The sequence below is a fragment of the Podarcis gaigeae genome (genome assembly GCF_964106915.1).
Source record: "Podarcis gaigeae genome assembly, chromosome: 7".
Lineage (NCBI taxonomy): Eukaryota > Metazoa > Chordata > Lepidosauria > Squamata > Lacertidae > Podarcis > Podarcis gaigeae.
In genome coordinates this window covers 38201234-38225937 of record NC_139683.1, presented here as the reverse complement: position 1 = coordinate 38225937, position 24704 = coordinate 38201234, and the positions used below count along the sequence as shown (strand labels likewise).

The following is a 24704-nucleotide window of genomic DNA, read 5'->3' as shown; positions in this document are numbered from 1 at the left end:
CCTAGAACCTTCTGCATGCAAAGCAGGTGCTGAACTAGCCACCCTTTCGAATAATTCATACACAATCCAGCACAATTGTATGTACATTACCTTAGCTTTAATTGCATAATTATTAGTTTTGTATTGTGGACACATAGTCAAAATGCTACAACTGTTTTATATGGACTAGTTAGCTTTGTCATGCTTATCAAATCGTTCTGAAAGAGCTCTTAACATATTTCCTGGAATTTTTTGGTGTCTATCCCGAAGATTTTCAAGTGCAGTCTTGGTCTGTTGAAAAAACAAAAACAAAGGAATGCATTATGTTATAGCTAAAGGAACAGGAAAAAGCTAAAAGAGTCAGAACCAGTAGCATTAAAAAAAATCCCATTTTTTCCAGCTAAAGAAGCACAATATGTAATTTCTTTCTGGGATCAGAAGTAAGGGCAGATAAGGGTTTTTAGCTAATTGTGGTAGGAAGCCATCTCTCCAGATCCTAAGGCATATGCAACTGGCTCCCCAGCAAAGGATAGGGAGGAAATTACTGTCTCCTTGCATATTGAACCTTGAATATGAAACCCAGAATGCACACCCAGACCCTGTTCTGCAGTGTTCAGCCAAAATGCATGTACCAGGCCTAAGAGGACCTATGCAAGTCCTACCAGGCATAACACCGTGGCAGGTCCTCCAAGGGCACCCTAAGACTTCCTTGGGAAAGGGGGGAAGTGTGACACCCCCTGCAGGAACACCTAAGATATTGTCACACAATACAATACCCTAGAGTACCCGAGAAATGGCATCTGTGTTTGAAATGTCTTCTGTAAAACAGCATCTCATTTAAGAGGTTGAAGGTGCACAAGCCATAACTATATAGATGCACAGGAGGTAGAGCTCCAGAAACCCACTAAAGGGCAAGAAACTACAAGAAGCAAGCACCAGGAAGGAATGATTCATGGCTTCAATTGTCTCTACACAAATGCACAGAGTATGGGAAACAAGAAAGATGAATTGGAGCTTTTACTACAGGATGGCAAATATGACCTGGTAGGCATTAATGAAGCCTTGTGTGATGAGTCTCATGATTGGAATGTAGGAATTTAGGGGTATAAATTATTCAAAAGGAATGAACTAAACAGGAAGGGCTTATATTGAATGGATGTGTAAACTTGTGCAAAAATCCATGATCTGTAGCATGGAAAGCAGATTGAGAGTATATGGGTAAAAATTGTAGGAGACAGAACTACAGTAACCCTTACTGTGGGTGTCTGCTATAGGCCACCAAGACAGACTGAAGACTTGGATGATGCCTTCTTAGAGCAGATTAACAAACATTTAAAAAGGAAAGATATAGTGCAGGCTACTCCCCATTTACATGGGGGTTACATTCTGAGGAACCACACATTGAAGTGAAATCATGTACAGTGGTACCTCCGTTTGCAGATGGGATCCGTTCCGGAGCTCTGGTTGGGTTTCCACAACCGGAGGTGCCTGTTCTGCGCACACGTGGTAGAGTGCTTCTGTCCATGCGCACGGTGCGATAGAGCACTACTGCGCATGCACACGGGGCGAAAACCAGGAAATATCCTTCCAGGTTTGCCGTGTGTATTCCGAAGGATATGTAATAAGAGGGGCACATAGGTAGAGGTACCACTGTATAATCGAAACACCACTAAAAGAGCCTGCAAACTCCCTGTGGCATTTGCCCATTCCTTGTGATTATGTTTGTACAGGAGGGATGGAAATGGCTAATGTAGACTGACTAATGAGAAAGCTCAGAGGCGAAGCCTACCCAGTTTTGAGGCTCAGGCCAGGGGTTTACAAGGGGGAGATAAAGGAGTGAGGGTCAGACAGAGGCAGAAAAAGTAGAACACAGTGGTTGGACGGAGTGAAAGACACGGATAGAACTGAGAGAGAAGAGTGTGACAGTGTGAGATGGTGCCACATCTAGTTAAGGGTGCGCATTTGAGAAACAGTTCTGAATATATTTAAAACTTGTTTGTTCTTCAATAAACTTTAATCTTCTTTGTTGACTTTACAACCTGACTGAGACTCAGTATTTCACCAGAAGATACCTGGTTGGTGGCAGTGGAAGAATAAAGCAGTGGTGTACAGGTCAATAGTCCGTGAAATGACCAGGGGCTCTGTATGATTGCCACACTCCCCCTTCCGCACCCACTCCAAAAATGTGACATTTTGGGGTCATTTCTGGGTTTGGTGCAATGCATGGTTGCACACATATTGAAACTCAGCCTCAACAAGTTTAAGAATCAATAAGTTAAGGAAAGGGAATGCTGAGTGATGAACATAATGCACAAAAGTATATATAATGAAGCCTAGCTCTGACTGTATAGATTGAGGAAGTCAATGCGCAGAATACAATTTAGAACTGTAAGAGGAGAAAAACATTAGGAAAAAATTCTTATGTTTTGTATTTCCAAGTATAGAGTTCACTTACTTTTTCAGCTAGCTCTGTGGCAGTTATATTTGGATCATATGGGATGGGTTCTCCAACATATGTCCTCAGTTTCACTGGAAGTCCTCCATAAGTGGGAAGGAGTACACGTCGAGTTTTCTCATACAGCCATTTTGTCAGCCCTGTAAAAGAAAGTGACTGCATTTCAAATTGGACCTTAGTTAGCATTCTGTTAAGCAATTGCAATCAATCCATCCTAAGGAGGAAGAGTTAAATAATATGAGTACTTGGGGAAAGATATGCAACATATTCAATCAGCTCTTCTCATCTCTTGGCAATTGGGATCATAAGTTGTACAACAGACTCCAAAATATGGTTTGTTTCCTGATCTGTTCCTGTCTATATTTGGCTTCCTACCCCTCTTATAGATTACAGCTTTGTTTTAAATCTAATAGAAAACTAAACAAAGGCATATTTACTCAATACTGAGGCAGGCAGCACAGATAAGTGTCCATGGAATAAACTCTGCTAGTAGGTAGGAAAAAGATAATTGTTTTTTTTTAAAAAAATAGTCTATTATTAAAATGTATATTGTCTGAAATTGGATCTCTTGCTCAACCAAGAAACATAAGATATTTAACTCACTTGTCTTTCCCAAGCTCCTGTACGCTTCACAACTGTTTTGTGTAAATATTGGGATGATGGGCTAGAAGAATGAAAGATGAAACAAAAATGAAAGAAAGGCGAGAATTGGATAATTACTTCGTCCTGACCACCCCACCTTTATTTTTGTTAAGGACAAAGAATAATGCTTCACATCTGGGATTATTAGGAGAAGCAAGTCATAAATTATGAAATAGGCTTCAAAATATCTTTTCAAATATCTCAGATGAAGAAACGTCACAAGTTGTTGCCCAGATTTTCAGGAACTGAAGAGAAAAAAAGGGGGCAAAGGCCATTTTTCTTATTATACGTTATTGATTTCAGTACCTTTTTTTAAAAAGCAGGGGTGGGAAATGCTTGGAACTCCAGATATCATTTGACCCTGAAACAGGATATTTGCCATCCTTAGCTATGGAGGATGCTAAATCAAGGATGTCAACACAGTACGTCATATCCAGGATAATTGTGAGGACAATGCAAATTGCCCAAACATCACTCACCACTTTCGCCTCCAAAGCTATCCGAGCGAAACCTGTGCGGTTACCCCAGATTAAGCTGTAGTCAGTACTAAAGCTTGCTTCTCTAGCTCCACCAGGTGCAATGCCCAGTAAATGGCCTTTCTTCAGAATTTCCACACATTCAGCATTCGTGAAATCTCTCAAGAAGATAACATCATAAAACGTCTTCAGCCCTAAAAAAGTATTCCCCAAACAGAAAAATGCATTTTACATAACTCTTATTGAGGAAATAGTGTGGATACTATACAAGTGTCATTATTCCAAAGATATCGCTCTATTATGGATCAGCTAGGATTTCATGGAACGGGGACTTTATGCTAGTTCCCCTTTTGCTCACATGTTCTGGCAATTGCCTTTTTTTTTTTTTGGAAAGCACACAGAGTGAGATTGCGTGCTGAAGTGAGCACATTTTGGGCAAGTGTTCCTCAAGTCTGTAGTACAACAGATTGATATTCTAGTTTGCATCATGATAAAAATACAGCCCATAGTGCCTTACTCGATAATACAAGTCTTCAATCCCTATAGGCTGCATGGGTTTTGGATACAGTGGACATTCACACATAGACAGATATAGATAGATGATAGATAGATGATAGATAGATAGATAGATAGATAGATATAGATAGATAGATGATAGATAGATAGATAGATAGATAGATAGATAGATAGATAGATGATAGATAGATAGATAGATAGATAGATGATAGATAGATAGATAGATAGATAGATAGATGATAGATAGATAGATAGATAGATAGATAGATAGATAGATATAGATATAGATAGATAGATGATAGATAGATAGATAGATGATAGATAGATAGATAGATAGATAGATAGATAGATAGATGATAGATAGATAGATAGATGATAGATAGATAGAATATGGGAGCTTGTAGTCACAGCATAGATATCAGATAGCACATTATCCAGATTACCCCAATTGTTACTGGGGTGGCTGCTGTTTGATGATGGGGGGGCAGTGGAGGACCATGAACACTGTGCAGCAAGGATGCCGCATGTATCTGCTTGCAGTGTCACATAGGGGCATAAAAGCTGTGCATGGGAGAGCTTGATTGACCATTGTTTAACGGGTTGGGGTTGCTATGAAAGCCATGGACATGTATGTGGGCTTCCGCTCTTTTCCTTAGCTGTAGCTCCCACCCCATCCCAAGTGGTGTATGAATACAGTGAACTTTTTCACAGGTGGTTTACTAGTGAACAGGCTCCCAAACAGGATTTCATTCTTTGCATTGTTCTTCACAGTAAGACATATCCATCTTTATTAGTGATTGATTGAGGGGATCATCAACTTGGGGACCCAGGTTTTTTTACACCTTGTTCTATACTGGCATTAAAGGCAGCAGCAATTATTATATGAGAACCTGTAGACGTAGTGGAGAAATCCAATGACACATATCCAGATTCCCCCCATTTTTTGATCCCTGAGGAAGAATGTAGACAATTGTACAAGAAAGCACGAAATTTCTTTATGGAAGCCTTGAGATTACTGGGGTAAAAAATGGCATTCTTGTAGACGTTTTGAGGTCAGTTAATGTTCACCTGCAATCACAGTTTAGGCCAATATCACTATTAAACTGTGATTACAAACTCTTTGCCAATATATTGACACGCAGGCTTAAAGAAGCCATCAGAGAAATCATTTATCCACACCAGACGGTTTCTCCCAGGAAGACAAATTTCGGGAAATACCAGAAACATTGTCGATATTTTGGAATATCTAGAAACTAAAAGTGATAAAAAGGCAGCCTTGTTATTACTTGATGCGGAGAAGGCCTTTGACAATGTTTCCTGGTATTTTATGAAAAAACAGATAGAAATAAAGGCACTAGGAGTAAAATTTAGAAATGGAATTGAAGCAATATACCACCAACAAAGAGCTAGGCTTCTAATAACATAATATAAATCTGGGCAAGAAAATATAGACAATATAAACAATATAATGCGAATGATTGGTAGTTTTACATTTTAATTTGTTATTTAATTGTAATATATTGTATTTTTTGTTTCTTTCTTTTTTCCTTTTTTAAACCCTTTTCTTTACTTGTACTGCTTTTGCTTTGTATGATTGTTATCTATGTATATATGTATGTGTGGGATATTAATAAAGATTTATTTTTTAAAATTTAAAAAGTTCACCTGCAATCTGTGATCAAGGGCTAAAAGACATGCCTTACTGCAGGGATTGGCAAACTAAGGCCCGGTGCCCAGATGCGGCCCCCAGGCTCAAAAATCCGGCCCATGGACCCTGCCACCTGCTTGGTCAGTCCCCGAACACTACGAATGCCTTGCCGCATGGGGGCTGGCTTCCATGGTTCTGGCATGGCTTCTGGGCGGGCAGCGATGCTGGTACGGCTTTGGATTGGCTGCTGGAAGTTCCTGCAGCCAATTCGAAGCCTTGCCACTTGCAGCTGAGGTAAACCCACTGCAGCCGTGGACAGAGAGGCCAGCGGGCGGGCGGGCGGGAGGTTTTGGCCATGCCATGGGCATCGTGATGGGTGCGTTGTGGGGCATTAGTTGGAGCTTGGCACACCAAGGTACAGTGGTACCTCAGGTTAAGAACTTAATTCGTTCTGGAGGTCTGTTCTTAACCTGAAACTGTTCTTAATCTGAAGCACCACTTTAGCTAATGGGGCCTCCTGCTGCCCCTGTGCCGCCACTGCATGATTTCTGTTCTCATCCTGAAGCAAAGTTCTTAACCCGAGGTACTACTTCCAGGTTAGCAGAATCTGTAACCTGAAGCGTATGTAACCTGAAGCGTATGTAACCCAAGGTACCACTGTATAACCTGATAAGATTTATTCAAAAACCTCACAAAATTATAGATTGCATTTCCTCATAACATCAAAGCAACTCCTTAAAGTACTGATGAAGATAATATGGAATAATAATGTAGAATTGTGGTGGGTGATGATACTAGCCCCAAGGAATGATTTTGTACTGGGAATGTGCTGCTACTGAAATGTACTGGGAATGTGTTGCAACTGAAATTATTCAACCCCCATTGTAAATTCATTTGGATGATGTAGACCAAGCATAGGCAAACTCGGCCCTCCAGAAGTTTTGGGACTACAGTTCCCATCATCCCTGACCACTGGTCCTGTTAGCTAGGGATGATGGGAGTTGTAGTCCTAAAACATCTGGAGGGCCAAGCTTGCCTATGCCTGATGTAGACCTTTGCAGTATGAAGTTTAGAGGCCAATATAATATTGACAGAGCCATGCTCGGCCTTGCATTGGGTCATTTGGCTTGACATTCACATCGGTTTGTGCTCGTCAAGTCACATGCCCAAGATTCTAGGAACAAGGAGGACATATTCCTTCCAGTCCTTTACTCTGAGGCAATGTTGCCTGTAAACATGGCCAGGAAAGTGGAGTAACCTGTTTTCTCCTGCCTAACTGTAGTTTGATTTGGCTAGTTTAATTTGATTTAAAGATCCTTTAGACCATTATACTTAATAAATATGACATTTTCTTCATAATACTGTGCCCTGAGTCTTCCTTATGGTGTGTTTTCTGTAAAAAAATGTTCTGAAGAAAGAAATGAATTGGAAATAATTATTCATCCTTCGCTCAATCTGTTTAATTTCAGGGGCTTGGTGAGAAATAACCTTCCCCTCCACTAACTTACTTTTTCACCTACTGCTGCTATTTTATTTATCTGTGGTTTTTTCCTACTTGCCTGATACACTGTTTTATATATTAGAGCATTGTTTTATGTCATATTTAACACATGTTCAATGTAAGAATACATAATTTAAATATAAATAAATTACCTGGGATCCCATACAGGGCATGATCAATTACTGAATGGCACAGTCTCCCTGTCTCTGTAAAAGCTTTTGTCACAAATAAGGTATAGCCGACAAGAACAATTGAGTGATGATAAATAACAATTGCTGGTCCTTTAGGGAGATGTTCCATGCCATAAATTTCATAACCTGAAAATAAAATGAAACAAATAATATTACTTTGTTGAAAGGTAAATAAAATATCAAAAAAAATTACTGGAGAAAATCAATGTGGTTCAAAAAACTGAAATTTAGGTAAAAAGCTCTGCTATATCCTTCAGCTTTCTAGATACTAGGCTGTCATCCACACATAACAGGACTTTCTCTGTGGTCCTCCCAGAATTAATGGCGGGAAGGGGAATTTCTCCTCTCATGGAATGTTCCTTCCATGCTTTCTTCCAGGCGCAGTCTTTGGTTGAGCTATTTTCTGTTTTAATCTACTTTTAGCTTTATGCATTATTGTGATAAATGTTTTGGAGATTTTTAAATTTTATTTTAAGGGCAGTATTACCCTTCTGCACAGGATTGTTTTGGGAAAGACCTATCCAAGGCCTGGAGTACATTTATCCCCTCTCCCTAAGAGCTCCAACTTCAGGCATCTTCAGACCATTTTCTGAATCGCTTACCAAGCTGTTTCCATGACAGATGCACCCCTAATCATGTCATAAGTAGTTACAGGGTCTCATGCTTATGGCCCAGACTTGGTTTTAGTAGTGTATTTTGGATTTGTACATCAACTCCTAAAGAAATAAAAGTCCTCTAAGAAGCATTCAGAATATAGGAAGAGTTCTGCTGATCAGGCCAAAGGCCTCTATAGTCCACCATCCTATTTCCCGCAGTGTCCCTCTAAAGAGTAGCCATCACCACATCCTGTGCTGGCAAATTCCAACGTTTATGTTTCAGAGCTACCTTGTGGTTTATCATGCTCAGGAAAATCACTCCCACAAAGTCCCACTATACAATGTTATATTAATCACATTGGCTGTGTACCCACTGCACACTTAAAGCCAATCCCTCTCCCTTTCCACAATCCATGAAACTATTTTCAAAGGGCTTTGATAATTATATCTCTGTGAGGTGTAAACAACATTCTCCAGGTTCCTTTTGGAGAGGAGGCATGCTTTAAATGTGATTCAATGTATGGTGTTTATGCAGCCACCAACTGACCCTTCTTGATTTCATACCTCATAAACAGTTTTTTTCCTTTATCATTGTTTATTAAATATATAAATACCCATGCCTGTGTTTTGATCCTTATCGCAACTATTGTTCCAGTGCTTCAAACCTGAAATTCTGATGCTCAGTCATATGAAACTATACTGGCTCATAAATTGGAATTATTGGTATGAAAGGAACATTTACTCACCATGCCATATCTTTCCAACTAGCTCTACAAATCGAGCCAAAGCATGCCTTGGCTTGTCCCAAAATTTGCTATACATATCATTTCCTTGGTGGTTATTCATCTTCTTGTAAGCATTGAACAAAAATGAGATAACACAGCCAACAAAATAAAAATATAACCAATATGAATAAATCAAAATCGGAAGGAGGAATATCCACAGAGGGTGAACCACAAAACTCAGGTATTCTTCCAAATAAGTAAAACTAATCCAGCTCATGGTTTCCTGATCTGAAGCACAAAGCGTATGCCAATGAAACAAATGAATCAAGTGAGTTTTTCCTCAGTTTTGATGCTTCCCCCGCACTGTTTACCTGGAAAACAGAAAATGCAGTACATCAGTTTGAACTGTCACCCCAGAGCATTCATAGTTACATGAAATCACATGCTATTTAATATTTTCTTAGTTTTTCCCACAGTAACTAGCCAAGTAGACATATTGTTATTCCAACATTCATCGTGGGGATGTACAAAAGTAGTAATGCATGATCATCATTTATTTGTTTGTAAAGCAGGCTGGTTTCATTTCACAGCTGAATTGTTAAGGTCTTCTAGACTGAGAGCTCTGGCACTTGCAGGACTTTGTTAGCCACTGGAATTTGCACTTGCTGTGTAGAGTTTGCCTCAGCAAGTACAGTGGTACTTCGGGTTACAGACGCTTCAGGTTACAGACGCTTCAGGTTACAGACTCCACAAGCCAGAAATAGTACCTCGGGTTAAGAACTTTACTTCAGGATGAGAACAGAAATCGCACCACGACGGCGCGGCAGCAGCAGGAGGCCCCATTAGCTAAAAGTGCTGCTTCAGGTTAAGAACAGTTTCAGGTTAAGAACGGACCTCCAGAACAAATTAAGTTCTTAACCTGAGGTACCACTGTACTTTATAAGCTGAAACGCTCTCTTGTCTTCAGAGAGTGAAGACTTCTTGTAACAACTGCAAAGAATGTGTGTATATATAGTGTGTGTCTTTTTGCCCCCGAAGTAACAGCTCTCTCTGCTACACAGTTGTTTCCTACATTGAACCTAACTGCTTGACTGAACTTCTGCAGCGCGAACACAACAGTCAACAAGGAGGGTGGGGAGGATGGAGAGCTGAAGTTTGGAAGCATTTTGGGATACACTACAAAGTGCCTCTTTCTGGGGATGTGATGTGGGATTGCCAGGTGAGAGCCAATGCTGTTGGATTCTACCTCTTGAAACCAAACCCTACCTAATATCACTGCCTCTAGAACTTCTTTCCACATGGGTAATGGGGGACCATGCCATAATACTCATTCACTGTGTTTTTATCTACAAATTACTAAATCACCTGAAAACCTGTTAGCGTCACATACAGTCATAACTTGTGTTAAAGTCGCTTCAAGTTGAGCGTTTTCAGGTTGTGTTCCGCAGTGACCTGGAAGTAAAGGAACGGGTTACTTCCGGGTTTCGCCGCTCGCGCATGCGCAGACGCTCAAAATGACGTCACACGCACGCGCAGAAGTGGCAAATCACAGCCTGTGGAGACGTGGGTTGCGTTCCGCTTAGGATGCGAACGGGGCTCCGGAACGGATCCCTTTCGCATCCAGAGGTACCACTGTAGCTGAATTGCATATTTCTGATTCCCCTCCATTTTCACTACATCTTACAACTAAATAGTATGATAAAATTGGCAAAGGGGGAAGGCTGTGTCATGTGACAAAGGTATTTGAGAGCAGAAGCCGTAAAGGAAGAAGATAAGGAGTCTAGAAATGTTGTGAAATGCTGAAAAGCTGCAGAATCATTTAGCATGCTGAATCACTGTGACTTATATTGAGGATGACTCATTCTCTGTATAAATTTTGCTCAGTGTCGTGTGTGTGTGTGTGTGTGTGTGTGTGTGTGTCAGTGTGTATGGTGGATCCTGTGCTCTGCCAAGCCTGTGCTCAATGGAAACTCTGTGTATGCTCTGAAGCTAGTTTAATCTTATGTTCATTATGCTGTTATTTGCAAATAAGTTTATTTTAACTCAGTAAAGCTTTTATTCTTTTACTAAAGAAGACTCTGCATTATTACGTAAATTTCTGCTTCTCAGTGTTATAAAATTCAAAAACCATAAGAGCTCAAGCTCCTCTCTTTGCGCAGCTATGAAAAACCAAATTTCACCTTACAGGAACTGAGAATTAACACAACTAATAGCACATTTGCTAAGGTAAGAAGAGACTGGTTGGTTGAGATTCCTGCATTGCAGGGCATTGACTAGATTATTCTTGGAGCCCCTTCCAACTCTACATTTCTATCAATCTATGAACTTTTTTTTTTTACTTACATTACAAGTCTAAATTGCCTTGGCTTCAGTCACCATTCTGTAGAAGCACCAGAAGTCCTGTCAGGTGTACTTTTTCATAAGCTAATTGCCAGGCATAATGAGGCACGTCCGTTTCTGTGGTGGCTTGAAGAGACTGTGATGGGTGGTGCCATTTGTATTAAGAGATGAAGCATTGTGAAAATGAGGGAAGGCTTAGGGCACCTGCTTGGAGGTTGTGGCCATTTGTAATCAAACATGAAATAGGGAGTCACACCTACAATAGCATTCCTATGGCACAATAACATATTGGGTCACAGAGTAAAGGAAGGAATTGTGACAAGTGTACCCTTTCATGGTAGTCTCTCCCTTCCAGTCAGGTACAATATGTATGTTGTGTAATACCTGAACAACATGTTCTGTTGCAATATTGAATCCTAGAGCATAAGTGAAAGCTTTTTCATTGGCATGTGACTTTTTAATTCTACAGCAAATGAGGATTTCGTTAACACTACTGGGTTTGAATACCAAATCTCAAGTAATCATCCTCAGAAATCAAGTCTACTCCAATAAACTTGACCAGTCACTTGTGCTCCAGGCATTTTCTGAGCTCTCCAATACCATCTGTTTGATCACTGAAATTAAATCCTGCCATGCTGATTTTACTGCAGGCGGCTGGTTGAAAAGCTTCTTCAGGAGTTGCCCCTGCAGTATGCATTGCTTGATCAGGAGCAAAAAAGTTCCAGGTTGACATGCTTTGACATCAAAGGGTCTCTGGTATTCGGTACATGTCCAGTATTGTCAGGTGGAGGCGAAAGAAGTCCAGCATGCATTTGTCAATTGTCGGAGCAATGTTTGCATACACATATGATGGTCTGTTTTACTCTCTTTTTGCAGAGGAGAGGTATTCCTTGTAACAGAGAAGTAGTATTTTCCTACATTAAGTGGGATTTGTCAACGGGGGAGAAATAATGTTGCCTTGTTTAATTTTTTTTTCTTTCAATAATTTTTTTTTCTTTCAATAATTTTTATTACGGTAAGTTTTCATTTGCCAAATTAAACATATCATACCAATTAGTCCAAATTATATCAATACACATCATAAAGTCCAAATGTTTTCCAAATTAATTTTTTTTTGGGGGGGGTACCCATCCATGCTCCTTGATCGTCAGGAATCCAAAGATCCAAATTCGTGCTGCTTTCCTTACTGCAATGATGTTTCCAGTCCCATCTTCTCATATTTGTCATTTATTCATTTTCCTTTTCTGTCACCTCCGAGTTTTCTCCACAAGTGGATTAAAAGGAGCAGTCTTATTTTGTCTCTGTGTGGGTTTTATAATGCTCTCTCATATGTCCACAAATACAACCATCATGTTTTCGAGCAGACACTCCGTCCTGTCATTCCAGTGAAATACAGTCTAAATGTCCACTCGTTTACTTTCCAGACCCGGGGGGCCACACAATTCTTGCTGAGGCTGTGGTGCAACCCTAGGTGGCGTTGAAACCAAATCCCCTGGATCCGCTGCTGTGGGTGGAGCTCCGCAAGTGGAGTGGTCTGAGCCTGTGGTAAGTCTGGCAGACCCCCTGAAGCGGCTTGGTTCGGCTCCACGCTGGCAATTTGCGAGGGAAGTGTAGGTGGAGCCTCGCCATTTGTAAGTGTCTCTTCTGGAGCCACGAGCACAGTTGGGGGCACCACGGTAGTGTCCAAGTCCCCAACCCTGCACCTAAGCTGGTCTATGTACTGGCGCCACAAGCGTCCATCTTCGAGTGCCACCTGGTACGAGCGAGGTCCGATGACTCCCACTACTGTGGCTGGCACCCAAGGAATGTCCCCCACATAGTTCCAGGCAAAGACCTGGTTTACTGGAACAAATGACCATGGCGCGTTGGCACAGCCTGCGGGTTTGGCCACGGCAAAGTCCGGGTGCAGCCGGTCAAGCGGTGACCTGAGGAGGCGGCCCATAAGCAGTTCAGCAGGACTCCGCCCTGTGGCCGCATGAGGGGTGATGTGTTGCACGGACAAGTATTTGGTGACCCGCTCGTGCCAGTCTCCCCGGTCCAGGCGCGCCAGTGCCCCTTTTGCCGAGTGCACCATTCTCTCCACTTGCCCATTGCTGGATGGATGAAATGGTGCCGTTAGGGCATGGCGGATGCCCAGTCCCAAAAGATACCACTCAAAAGTGCCTGACGTGAACTGCGGTCCGTTGTTGGAGACAAGGACATCAGGACACCCATGCGTTGCAAAGAGGCCTCGCAGCACCCGGATGACGGCCTTGGTAGTGGTGGAGGGCATCAGGGCCACCTCCAGCCATTTGGAATAGGCGTCCACCACTACCATAAAGGTCCAGCCGTGAAAGGGGCCGGCCAGATCGATGTGCACCCTCGACCAGGGTGTCTTTGGCGTCTCCCAGGTGTGTCCCTTAGCTGCCGGTGGTGCAGGCCTCGATTCTTGGCACGCTTGACAGGCAGACACCCAGGCAGTGATGGCATCGTCCATGTTAGGCCACCAGACATAACACCGAGCCAACGCCTTCATTTTGACAATTCCCGGGTGGCCAACGTGCAGAGCCTCCAGGATGCGTTGACGGAGCAACGACGTTGGAAACCTGCTTCTGCCAGCACCCAGACCTGTTTTTCCAGAGTTCCCGACCACGCCCGGCTTCTCGCCCATGGTGGACAGTCTCCAGACCCTCGGCCCAGGACCGGACTCTGACCACACCTCACGGTAACCCCCCCCCCCAGGACCAGCACATCCAGCATGCATTTGTCAGTTGTCAGAGCAATGTTTGCATACACATATGATGGTCTGTTTTACTCTCTTTTCGAGAGAAGAGATATTCCTTGTAACAGAGAAGTAGTATTTTCCTGCATTAAGTGTGATTGTCAACAGGGGAGAAATAATGTGATAGCTTCCCAGATCCCATTAATGGGATACACCAGTCTTTGGAGGGGCAGGCGAAGACAACGGATTGCCCCAATGCCCAACCGAGCAGACAGCTTGCTGAAAAACACATCTACATCCACGCCCTAATACCTTCAATTATATCTGGCAACCAAATATTGTTTCCTGATAAGGAAAGATGCGCGCCATCCGGCCTAAACAGGGTCTCATCTGAGAATGTGATCTTGGGATGGTACAGGTTGTGCAATGTCTGCAAGTCCTAGATTATAACCCGTGTTAGATCAATACCCTTGTGTTGGCCCAAATCATTTCCTCCCAAATGAATGAGAAAAGCATCCAGGGGTCCTTGGGACTCAATTCTTGCCAAGACTAAGAGCATAAATTCTTGCAGGTGTGGGCTGCTTCAATGGCCAGGGAGTGGACCTGAAGGAAGCCTTTCTGCTCCATCGGCACTGCCCCCTGGCACAGCCCAAGTCCCAGCCTGCATCCTCATTCACCAAACTAGGGTGCATGCCAGGATCCGGCTCCTGATAAGCCCCCACCACCTATCAGAAAGGGCACCGAATGCATGGTTCCCTCGTTGGGGCCCCAGTGGATCCTCTACCGTCCTGCAATGCTGCCACACCAAAAGGGGTGAATGGACGTGTGCTCCAGGCATTATCTGAGATCTCTAATACCATCCGTTTGATAGTTGGAATTAAATTATGCTGTGCTGATTTTACTACAGACAGCTCGTCAAGAAATTTGAAACATTGCCCCTATGCTAGATGTCATAGACAGCCCTTTCCTAAACAAACGTAGTCGAGTGCATTAAATTCTAAATAATATTTTTTGTTATATGAGTCTTAGTCTAAGGTCCAGAGACCCCCATGTTGTAGAACTTAGCACAGGTTCTCATTGCTTGGCCAAGATTGACATCCCTAATTCATTATTCCGCTCCTCTCTTAATATTTGCCTATCAAACTGGTATGCTTATAATAAACACTTGTATAAGGTTATAGTGGTTTGTTTGTTTTTTGTTACATGTGAGTCGATCAGCTGTTTTAATAATTCTGGAACCTCTGAGGCTGTAAAAGCTGCTGGTCCATAGATGGTAACTATGGAGTTTTATGCCAGTGTCAGTTGAGTAGGTTCTCTTTCTGTATATTTACTGGTTTACATTGACGATGAGAGAAGATTGGGGGCAGGCCGTGTTTATTTGCCTTTTATTGCCTCTGATGAACTGTAGTGAGATTTGTTTGAAGTTGCAGAAGGGTGTGTGTGAAATATTAGGTCAAGTTAGCCATATTGAGCTGAATGCTGTTGGTATATCCCTGCTATCACTGTTGTCAGTTTGAGCTGTGCGTGTAACAAAAGGGAGCCACACCAGAGTGAAGGTGTCCTCTTTTTTTTGTCTTCATGTCAGTTTTAGTTTTTCGGTGTCTAACTATGACGTTTCTGGCTGTTGAGAGTAGGTGGGTTATAAGCTCTTTGTGGAAGTGAACATTATTGTTTTGGAAAATAGGGCCAATTCTGGAGTGGGTTCCAATACCTCCTTAGTTATGTTACATATTTTTTGTAGGACTGCTGTCCAAAAGGGTTGGATTTGGGAACATTCCCACCACATGTGAAGGTATGTACCTGTAGAGGTACAGCCTCTTCAGCATTTTGATAAGGTTCCTGGATGTATTAACACCAATTTCCTCAGGGTCAGATGCCATCTATAGATAAGTTTCAAAGTGAGTTCTCTTCTGTTGGCTGAGGTGGATTTAAAGGGAGGTTTGGACCAAATTGTAGTCCATTGGATAGAGTTTATTTTGTAACCTATGTCATGTTCCCATTGTTTTTTAATTGTGTCAAGTGCGATTGCGGCGTTGTAAAGTACAGTGGCACCTCAGGTTACATACGCTTCAGGTTACATACGCTTCAAGTTACAGCCTCCACTAACCCAGAAATAGTGCTTCAGGTTAAGAACTTTGCTTCAGGATGAGAACAGAAATCGTGCTCCGGCAGCACAGCGGCAGCAGGAGGCCCCATTAGCTAAAGTGGTGCTTCAGGTTAAGAACAGTTTCAGGTTAAGAACGGACCTCTGGCACGAATTAAGTACTTAACCTGAGGTACCACTGTAGTATTTTGTATATTGCAGATACTACCCCCCTACCATGTCCCTCTGCTGACAAAAGAAGGCTTTGTTGTTGATTAGGGATGTGTGCAGTTGATGGTGCGTTAGCCAGGATACTTGAATGCCTCCTATTTTATCCTGTAATTCCTCTGTTGATATGGGTTTATTGTTTTTGTAGAAGTCTGCAAGACAGTATAGGCCTTTGGTTTGCCATGATTCTATGTGAAAGGTTTGGGCCGCATGACTGATAATGGATAATGAGACAAGGGGATTAGTGGGGATGGGGTTGGTGGCAATGTGCCTACTTCTTGTTTCCAGGCCTTAAGCATGGATAGTGTGAATCCCCCTTCAACTCAAGCAGCTGTGATAGGTGGCCATCCAACCTCTCTCGTAAGGCAGCCAGTTTGAATCTTCCCCCCTCAGTTTACCCCATTTCTCCCTTTGTGGCACAAAAGCGAGAGACTCATATCTGGGAGAGGGAAGGCAAGGCAGCATCCTGCTTTCGGCCTGCCATTGCACGCTCTCTCTCTCTCTCTCTCTGTCTCACACACACACACACACAAAAGTGGAGACGGAGCAGGACAATATTTTATTTCCTACTTTTAAGTAAATAACTGTTGATTTATTTTTTTTAATGGCTGTGGCTGCAGGAGGCAGGGGAGAATTAAGAAGGGCTGTGTAGAGGAGCGAGCAGCATACGCTTTAAAATCACAGGCAGCAGGTCCTCCCCAGCAATTGCCTCTAGCCCCTTACAGTGGCTGGACTGTGGTGGGGAGGGTGTGGGCAGGAGGAGTGATCAGGAGGAAGGGAGGAGGGAGCCCATTTGTGAAGGAAGGAAGCTGCAGGCAGGCAGGCGAGCACATTCTCAGGCTCCTTCTGGTGATATGTCACAAGCTCAAAATGGTCATCAGGATATGCTCTTCAAACTGGTTTCTAAAAATTTATTGATATATTGCGCAACCCTACCTACCCCACATACAAACTGTTCAGCCATGTCTTCCCCCTGCTCTTTCTCTGGCACCCCACTCCATCTCAGATTCTGATCCCAATTTCAGTAATCCTCAGGTTTAAGATGTAAGTCTGGGACAGTTTTCTTTAGCTGTATAACTGCACGTGGATTGCAGAGACTCAGATTCAAAGCTGAGTTGGCTGTTTTTGTTAGATCAGTCACTTTTTTCACCAAGCCTGGCTATATTTTTATGTTCTCTACTTTTCTTGCTATTTGTTTATGAAAACTTGCTTTATAGGGCTCAGATCATGGAGCACCCTTTTATAAACATGAAAGAAGTGCCACTGTTTTAATACAGGTGATTTATAGACATTACTCTTTCACATATAGTATTATTTCATGTTTCAGTTAAACACTTGCCTTCCCGTTATACTCTTCGATTCTGCCTCTACTAATGCAAGTTCCCCAAAAAGGGGATTCTGGGAGTATTGCAGGATAGGGCAGGAAAGCACCTGTACCTCTTCCAAACCTAGGACCTTCTGCACACACAGCAGGTGCTGAGCTACTGAGCTAGGGACCCTTCCAAATAATTCATATACAATCCAGCACAATTCTATGCATGTTAACTTAGCTTTAATTACATAATTATTAATTTTTCCTATTACAAACATATGGTTTGTTTTATATGGACTAGTTGGCTTTGTCATGCTTATCAAATCGTTCTAAAAGAGCTCTTAATATATTTCCTGGCCTTTTTTGGTGCCTATCACGAAGATTTTCAAGTGCAGTCTTTGCCTGTTGAAAGAAAAACAAAATAGATATTCACAGTTCTTAATATCAGTGAGGAAAAAGCAAAAGGCATCAGAATCTGTGGCATCCAGAATCTCCTTCTTTCCAGCAAAAATGTAAATGTAAGCAACTGAATTTATTTTGAGGGACGATGCTGCAAATGTAAATCCAGTCATTTGTATTCAGAGATGTGTTGCATGAGAGGCCTTGTGTATCAACACTCAAGAACGGCTTTTTAGGCATGGAGGGTTGAGCAAGAGGAGCCAGGGCCAGCAAACTCTACAATCTCTCTGTGAATCCAGCCCATTGTATTCATGTTTACCCTGGTTTTCTCGTTTAGCAAGGCCCCAAAATTGTTGAGCTTCTTTTAGACAGTCCTAACCAACGTCACTCTTTAAGAATGATTTATTGTCACACTATAATGTAATACCAGAGTTTACCATAAAGATGGCACCTGTGTTTAAAATTGTCTTCTGTGAAACAGCATCCCATTTAGGAGATTGATGATGCACAAGCAATAGCTAACGAAAAATGTGTTGGAGATTCAGGGTTGGTAGCTCATTGGATTGGAATCATGGCTGTTAAAGAGAACTGTATCCAACAGTGCAGTTTGGCTCATGCAACACACATCCATGTGTACAATGAATTGTCTTCCTCTTCAGCCCTCTCACCACCCTCAAAAATTGGCACTGGGGTGACTTAGAGGTACCCTCTATAGTGGGGGAGAAAAAAGTTCCATTGTGTGATCAGATCTCTCTTTGTGCTGCACTAGATAAAATGCATAGTTTCTCCCATTTAATTAGTCTGAACAAGTTAAGAAGAGGGAAACTGAGCGAGGAAAATGATGCACAAAAGTGTATATAATGAACCCTATCTCTGGTCATATAGAATGAGGAAGTGAGTACAGTGGAACCTTGGGTTGCGAACGTGATCCGTGTGGGAGGCACATTTGCAACCCGCAACATTTGCAACCTGCAGCGCCGCATCTGTGCACGCACAGGTCGCGATTCGGCATTTCTGCGCATGTGCAAAGCACGAACTTCCAGGTTGGGCATGGTACACAACCCGAAAATGCGTAACCTGAAGCATCTGTAACCTGAGGTACCACTGTACACAGAGTACAATTTAGAACTGAAAGAGAGAGAAACCAACAGGGAAAAAATATTCTGCTTCTTTACTTCCAAGTGTAGGGTTCACTTACTTTTTCAGCCAGCTCTGTGGCAGTTATATTTGGATCATATGGGATGGGTTCTCCAACATATGTCCTCAATTTCACTGGGAACCCTCCATAAGTGGGAAGGAATATACATCGAGTTTTCTCATACAGCCATTTTGTCAGACCTGTGTATGAAATGGAAGAAGATTAGGAAAGAATTTCAAATTAGTTGGCATTCTGAGTGTTTAGCAGTTACAATCCATACATCACAGCGTGGAAGAGTTAAATAATATAAGTGCTTGGGGAAAGAGATGCAAGATATCCATTCAGCTCTTCTCATACTTTGCAATCAGGGTCCTAGGTTGTGCAATAGACTGCAGAATATGGTTTGTTTCCTGCTCAGTTCCCCTCCATGTTAGGGTTGCTACCACATTTATCTATTGTAGCTTTGTTTTAAATTTAATGGGAAACTAAGCAAGGACATGTTCACTCAGTTCTGAGGCAGGCAGCACAGCTTTTTGCAGATAAGTGTACATGGAATAAACTCTACTAGTAGGTAATAAATAGATATTCTTTTTTTAAAAAAGTACTAAAATGTTTATTCCCTGATATCAGAGCTCTTGGTCAACCAAGGAACATAGGATATTTAGCTCACTTGTCTTTCCAATGGTCCTGTATGCTTCACACATGTTTTGGGTAAATATAGGGATGATGGGCTAAAAGATAAAAGATGGAATAACAATGAAAAGAAAGGTGAGAACTGGAAAACTACTTCCCCCCCAACCGTCCTGCCTTTATTTTTCTTAAAGACTAGGAAGAATGCTTCACATTTGGTATTATAATGACAGGCAACTCATAAATTATTTAATTGGCTTCAATTCAAATATCTCAGATGAAGAAATTTCACAAGCTGTCCCCCAGATTTTCAGGAATTGAAGAGAAAAAAGAAAGAAAATCTGTTTTTCTTTCTAAATGCCATTGATTTGTGGCTCTCCAGATAATCATTTGACACCAAAACAGGATGTCTGCCATTCTTGGCTATTTAGGATGCTAGATCAAGGATTTTAACACATTACGTCATACGTCATTTCCAGGATAATCTTGAGGTCAATACAAATTGCCCAAAGGTCACTCACCACTTTCGCCTCCAAAGCTATCCGAGCGAAACCTCTGCGGTTACCCCACATTAAGCTGTAATCATTACTAAAGTTTGCTTCTCTAGCTCCACCCGGTATAATGCCCAATAAATAGCCTTTCTTCAGAATTTCCACACATTCAGCATTCGTGAAATCTCTCAAGAAGACAACATCACACATCATCTTCATCCCTAAAAAAATAAACCCCAAACAGAAAAATGCACTTTATATAACTCTTATTTAGGAAATAGTGTGAATACTATACAAGTGTCATTATTCAAATGATATTGCACTATTATGGATCACAAGTACAGCTCTCTGCAAATCTTCTTCAACCATGATTTCATGAAAGGTGACCTTTATGCTAGTTCCTCTTTTGCTCACAGGTTCTTGGAGTAATCTTTTTCTGGTAAGCAATAGAGTGAGACTGAGTGCAATTTCACCTATTGGTGGTATTTTATTTTCTGTTGCTTTTTACCTGCTTGCCTGATGCACTGTTTTATATTTAATCCCTTTGTTTTATGTCATATTTTATACATTTTTATCTAAAAAGGCATGATTTGAATTTAAATCATTTACCTGGTGTCCAATACAACATGTGATCAATTACTGAATGGCAGTGTAACCCTGTCTTTTTATAAAGTTTAGTCAGAAATAATATATAGTTGATAGGAAAAGGTGGATGGTAGAGAATAATAATCCCTGGACCTTTAGGGAGACGTTCCATGTCCATAAGTTCATAACCTGAAAATAATACAAAGTTTAACAAATAAATATTGCTTTAATGAAACTAAATATGATATCACCATCTTTTAGTGGAGGAAAACAATGTGGTTCAGGTAAAAAGCTCTGCTATATGCTCAAGCATTGTGGGTGCTAGGTTGTCATCCACAGGAAACAGAGCTTACTCTGTGGTGGTCACAGAATTAAAGAAGGGGGACACCTACTCTCCTGAAATGTTCTTTCCTTGCTTACGTTTGGGCATGGATGCAAACATTTTTTGCCCAGCCTTTGAGACAGCTACACTGGTACCTCAGGTTAAGAACTTAATTCGTTCCGGAGGTCTGTTCTTAACCTGAAACCGTTCTTAACCTGAGGTACCACTTTAGCTAATGGGGCCTCCCGCCGCCGCCGCCGCGCGAATTCTGTTCTCATCCTGAAGCAAAGTTCTTAACCCGAGGTTAAGAGGTTAATAATTTGCTGCTTCTTCCTCCTCCTCCATCACTGCTGCTTCCCGTGGTTGCAGGGGAATCCTCCTGGAGGTGCTATGGCATGGCTCTTACAATGGCCAAAGTGCCTTGGCTCTGGCTTGACTGCAGCCGAGGGATGCAGCAGAGATTTTGGAGTCGAAAGCGGTAAAGGTGCAGGGGGAGTGAGTGGGGGATGGGCAAGTGGCAGCAAGATGGTGGCAGGGGGAAAAGAGGTGGCAGTACAACATACCGATGATGCGTACCGACAGGAAAAAAGCACTGGGTGTAAGCAACATTCTCCCAAGTTTCTTTTGGAGACGAGGCATGCTTTAAATGTGATTAAATGTATGGTGTTTATGCAGTCACCAATTGACCCTTTCTTCTGTGATATGTCTTAATTTCATACCTCATAAAAAGTTTTATATTTCTTTATGATTGCTTATTACATAAATAAATATTGATGGCTTTGTTTTGAGTCTTATGAAGCCAAACCAAACTTGTAGCTGTTGTGACGCCAAGGTGGGTTCAGAGCTACACTCCTGATGCACTGTGGCAACTATTTATAATGTTGTACTGTTTTAGTGTTGTTAGCCGCCCTGAGCCCGGCTTCGGCTGGGGAGGGCGGGATATAAATAAAAAATATTATTATTATTATTATTATTATTATTATTATTATTATTATTATTATTCCAGTGCTTGAAGCCTGAAATTCTGATGCTCAGTACTATGAAAGTATAGTGGCTCATAAGATGGAATAATTGGTATGAAAGAAACCTTTACTCACCATGCCATATCTTTCCATATGTATCTACAACTTTAGCCATAACTTGCTTTGGCTTGTCCCAAAATTTGCTATAAAAATCATTTTCTTGGTGGTTATTCATCTTCTTGTAAATATATAACAATAGTGAGGAACAAGAGGAAAAAAACCAGAAAACCAATATTTCTGAATAAAACAACATCGGAAGCACAAAAAACCACAGAGGGTGAACCACCGAGGTCAGGTAGTCTTCTAAATAAGGAAAACTAATCCAGTTTCCCAGCATTTGAGTAAACCAGCTCATTGTTTCCTGATCTGAAGCATCAAGTGTATGCCAATGAAAGAAAGAAATCAAGTGGAATTTTCCACAGTCGTAATGGTTTCCCCCCCACACACCATTTACCTGAAAAACAGAAAATGCAGTACATTAGTTTGAATTGCCACCCCAGAGACATTCATGAAATCTCATGCTATTTACTATTTTTCTAGTTTTCCCATTATAACTTGCCAAGTAGACATATTGTTTTTTCAACATTCATTGCTGGGAAGTACAATACAGTGGTACCTCTACTTACGTGCCCCTCTTGTTACGTATCCTTCGAGATATGCACCCAGCAAGCACAGAAGTATATTTCCGGGTCTCGCCACCCACGCATGCGCAGAAGGGCTCTGTTGCACGACATGCATGCATAGAACAGGTATCTCCGGTTGCAGAAACCTTGGGATCCAACCGGAGCCCCGGAACGGATCCCATCCACAACTGGAGGTACCACTGTATTAGTAATGTATGATTCAACATATTTCAATCAGAATGTAGTTCTGGCACCTCTCAGGTGGGCGCCATTGTGGGCAGATGCTCCTTCCACCTGTGTAGGGATATCGCGGAGTAGGGAGTGGGGTCTGGAGGGAGCACACTTCCGCACCAGCAGGCAGCCACAGTCTGCCTGCATGTGTGACCCTGGGGTGTGGGGTACAACCCCTCCTCAGACAAGCCACAGCTGTCTGGTACATCGTTCCCTCTGTCTGACCTTTTGCGGTCTCAGTAGTCGGCGGTGTCCTGTCTGTAACCTTTGTCCCTGAGACCTTTTGTCTCCTTCGTCATACACTTGCAAGGGGAAAATGACGCGGTGGAAACAGGTGCCAAAATAACTTTGTACCACCCCACGATCTCAGGACGGAAGATGTGTAAAGGTCACAGCCCAAAATGTATCTGCCTAGCTTGCATATTTGTCTCAATAAAAGAAGGCTCCACAGGCTGGTCAGCAGCTCGCTTCAGCCCACCTGTGCGCAGCTCACATGATGATCAACACCTGTCTTGTGCCTTCACTTCACACCTGCTTCTTGTCTTTATGTACTTCTGAGAAGCCCCAAATGAACATTTCGAGTCAAAACAGAAGCTGGCCAGTGTATTCGAGTCTACCCCTTTTTTAGATCTATGACTCCACCCCTGGCCGTTCCTAGCCACAATTTGTCAAGCTACATGGAGGAGCCAATTCGTATATCCTTTTCACGTGTGCTGGTGGTGGGCTTTAAGCATTCCAGTGAAGCCTCTACCATTGCACTCATGTGCGTTTATGCAAGGCCCTTCTGAGCTGTCCTCGTCATCCGCCTGAATCTAAGAAAACGAGGGAAGGTGGGGGTGCACCAGAACCATGGAGAATTGGCATCTGTTCAGGGTTGCCCTGAGTCGCCCAGTGTTACTGTAACAACTTCATGGTTGGGTTCTTTTTTGGGAAAGAATACTAGTCACAAAGCAAGCTGGTTTCATTCAACTGCTGTTCCATTTCTCCCAGGTAAATTGCTCTCTCTCCTGCTATTTTCTATGGAGGCTTTATACATATGTCTTGTCCTCTTTTTGTCATCATTATAAGATTTAAAACCAATTGCCTTCTATGTGTGATCACAGATGTCTGGAGGTAGCCCTGTTAGATTTTGGCAGCAAAAATTTAAAAAAGAGTATTGTGGCACCTTAGAGATAAAGTTAATGGCTGCAAAACAAACCCCGTCTACTCAGAAGTGAGCACCACTGAATTTATGAGGATTCCCATCTCTGTGTTGGAAACCCTGCACATTAGTAAAGCAGCTCCCTTCACACTAGAGTCTTGCTGTTCAAATGGAATGCCCAATTAAGGTTCAAATATATTTATGACCAGATTACCCTATGTCTAAATAGCCAGTTGAGTAAAAATATGTGGCATTATATTACTTCAGAGTTGTGTATTTCTTCTGCAGATCTGTGTACAAACAACTTCCCCTATGTAGCGCCCCCTCCCCATTTGTGGACCTTAAGGAAAGAAGCTTGCAGGGGGTTATACCAGATGATCCTCAGGGTTCCTTCCAACTCTGATTCTAAGAGACATGGGTGGTGCTGTGGTCTAAACCACTGAGCCTCTTGGGTTTGCTGATCGGAAGGTCAGCAATTTGAATCCGCGCAACGGGGTGAGCGCCTGTTGCTCCGTCCCAGCTTCTGCCAACCTACAGTAGCAGTTTGAAAGCATACCAGTGCAAGTAGATAAATAGTTACCACTGTGGCAGGAAGGTAAACAGCGTTTCCATGTTCTCTGACTTCCGTCACGGTATTCCATCATGCCAGAAGCAGTTTAGTCATGCTTGGCCATATGATCCAGAAAGCTGTCTATGAACAAACGCCGGCTCCCTCGGCCTGAAGCAAGA

General features: G+C 42.2%; 2 protein-coding genes across 5 annotated transcripts in view; both read right to left on the bottom strand.

Moving 5' to 3' along the window:
* LOC310848639 (DGAT1/2-independent enzyme synthesizing storage lipids-like) overlaps positions 1–23676 on the bottom strand; it is a 62671-nt gene extending 38995 nt beyond the window's left edge. Inside the window, exons 1-7 of one of the 4 annotated variants that reach the window (XM_083748012.1) lie at positions 23366–23674; positions 22056–22897; positions 20661–20825; positions 20082–20272; positions 19601–19661; positions 18991–19130; positions 17612–17795 (exon numbers count right to left, since the gene is read on the bottom strand). In XM_083748012.1, coding sequence (XP_083604138.1) covers positions 17691–17795; positions 18991–19130; positions 19601–19661; positions 20082–20272; positions 20661–20825; positions 22056–22335 — 942 coding nt within the window. In that variant the 5' untranslated portion in view covers positions 22336–22897; positions 23366–23674 and the 3' untranslated portion in view covers positions 17612–17690. Of the gene's footprint in view, positions 1–17611; positions 17796–18990; positions 19131–19600; positions 19662–20081; positions 20273–20660; positions 20826–22055; positions 22898–23365 lie in introns of those variants that run through there. The other 3 variants (XM_083748013.1, XM_083748014.1, XM_083748015.1) reach the window with 3 other exon arrangements.
* On the bottom strand, positions 76–11280 carry LOC310848646 (DGAT1/2-independent enzyme synthesizing storage lipids-like). Its single transcript, XM_083748027.1, has 7 exons — positions 11069–11280; positions 8751–9100; positions 7370–7534; positions 3556–3746; positions 3038–3098; positions 2435–2574; positions 76–270 (listed from the first exon to the last, which is right to left on the bottom strand). Exons 2-7 carry the CDS (start codon positions 9004–9006, stop codon positions 166–168), a joined length of 918 nt encoding a protein of 305 aa, XP_083604153.1. The 5' UTR covers positions 9007–9100; positions 11069–11280; the 3' UTR covers positions 76–165.
* Positions 23677–24704: the final 1028 nt, after the last annotated feature.

Excerpts from the sequence above, each read along its gene's own strand:
- LOC310848646 (XM_083748027.1), bottom strand. The coding sequence starts at position 9,006 with ATGAGCTGGATTAGTTTTACTTATTTGGAAGAATACCTGAGTTTTGTG. Across the intron at positions 3,099-3,555 it reads TAGCTTTGGAGGCGAAAGTG|CCCATCATCCCAATATTTAC; the intron begins GTGAGTGATGTT and ends TCATTCTTCTAG. Across the intron at positions 271-2,434 it reads CCACAGAGCTAGCTGAAAAA|ACCAAGACTGCACTTGAAAA; the intron begins GTAAGTGAACTC and ends TTTTTTCAACAG.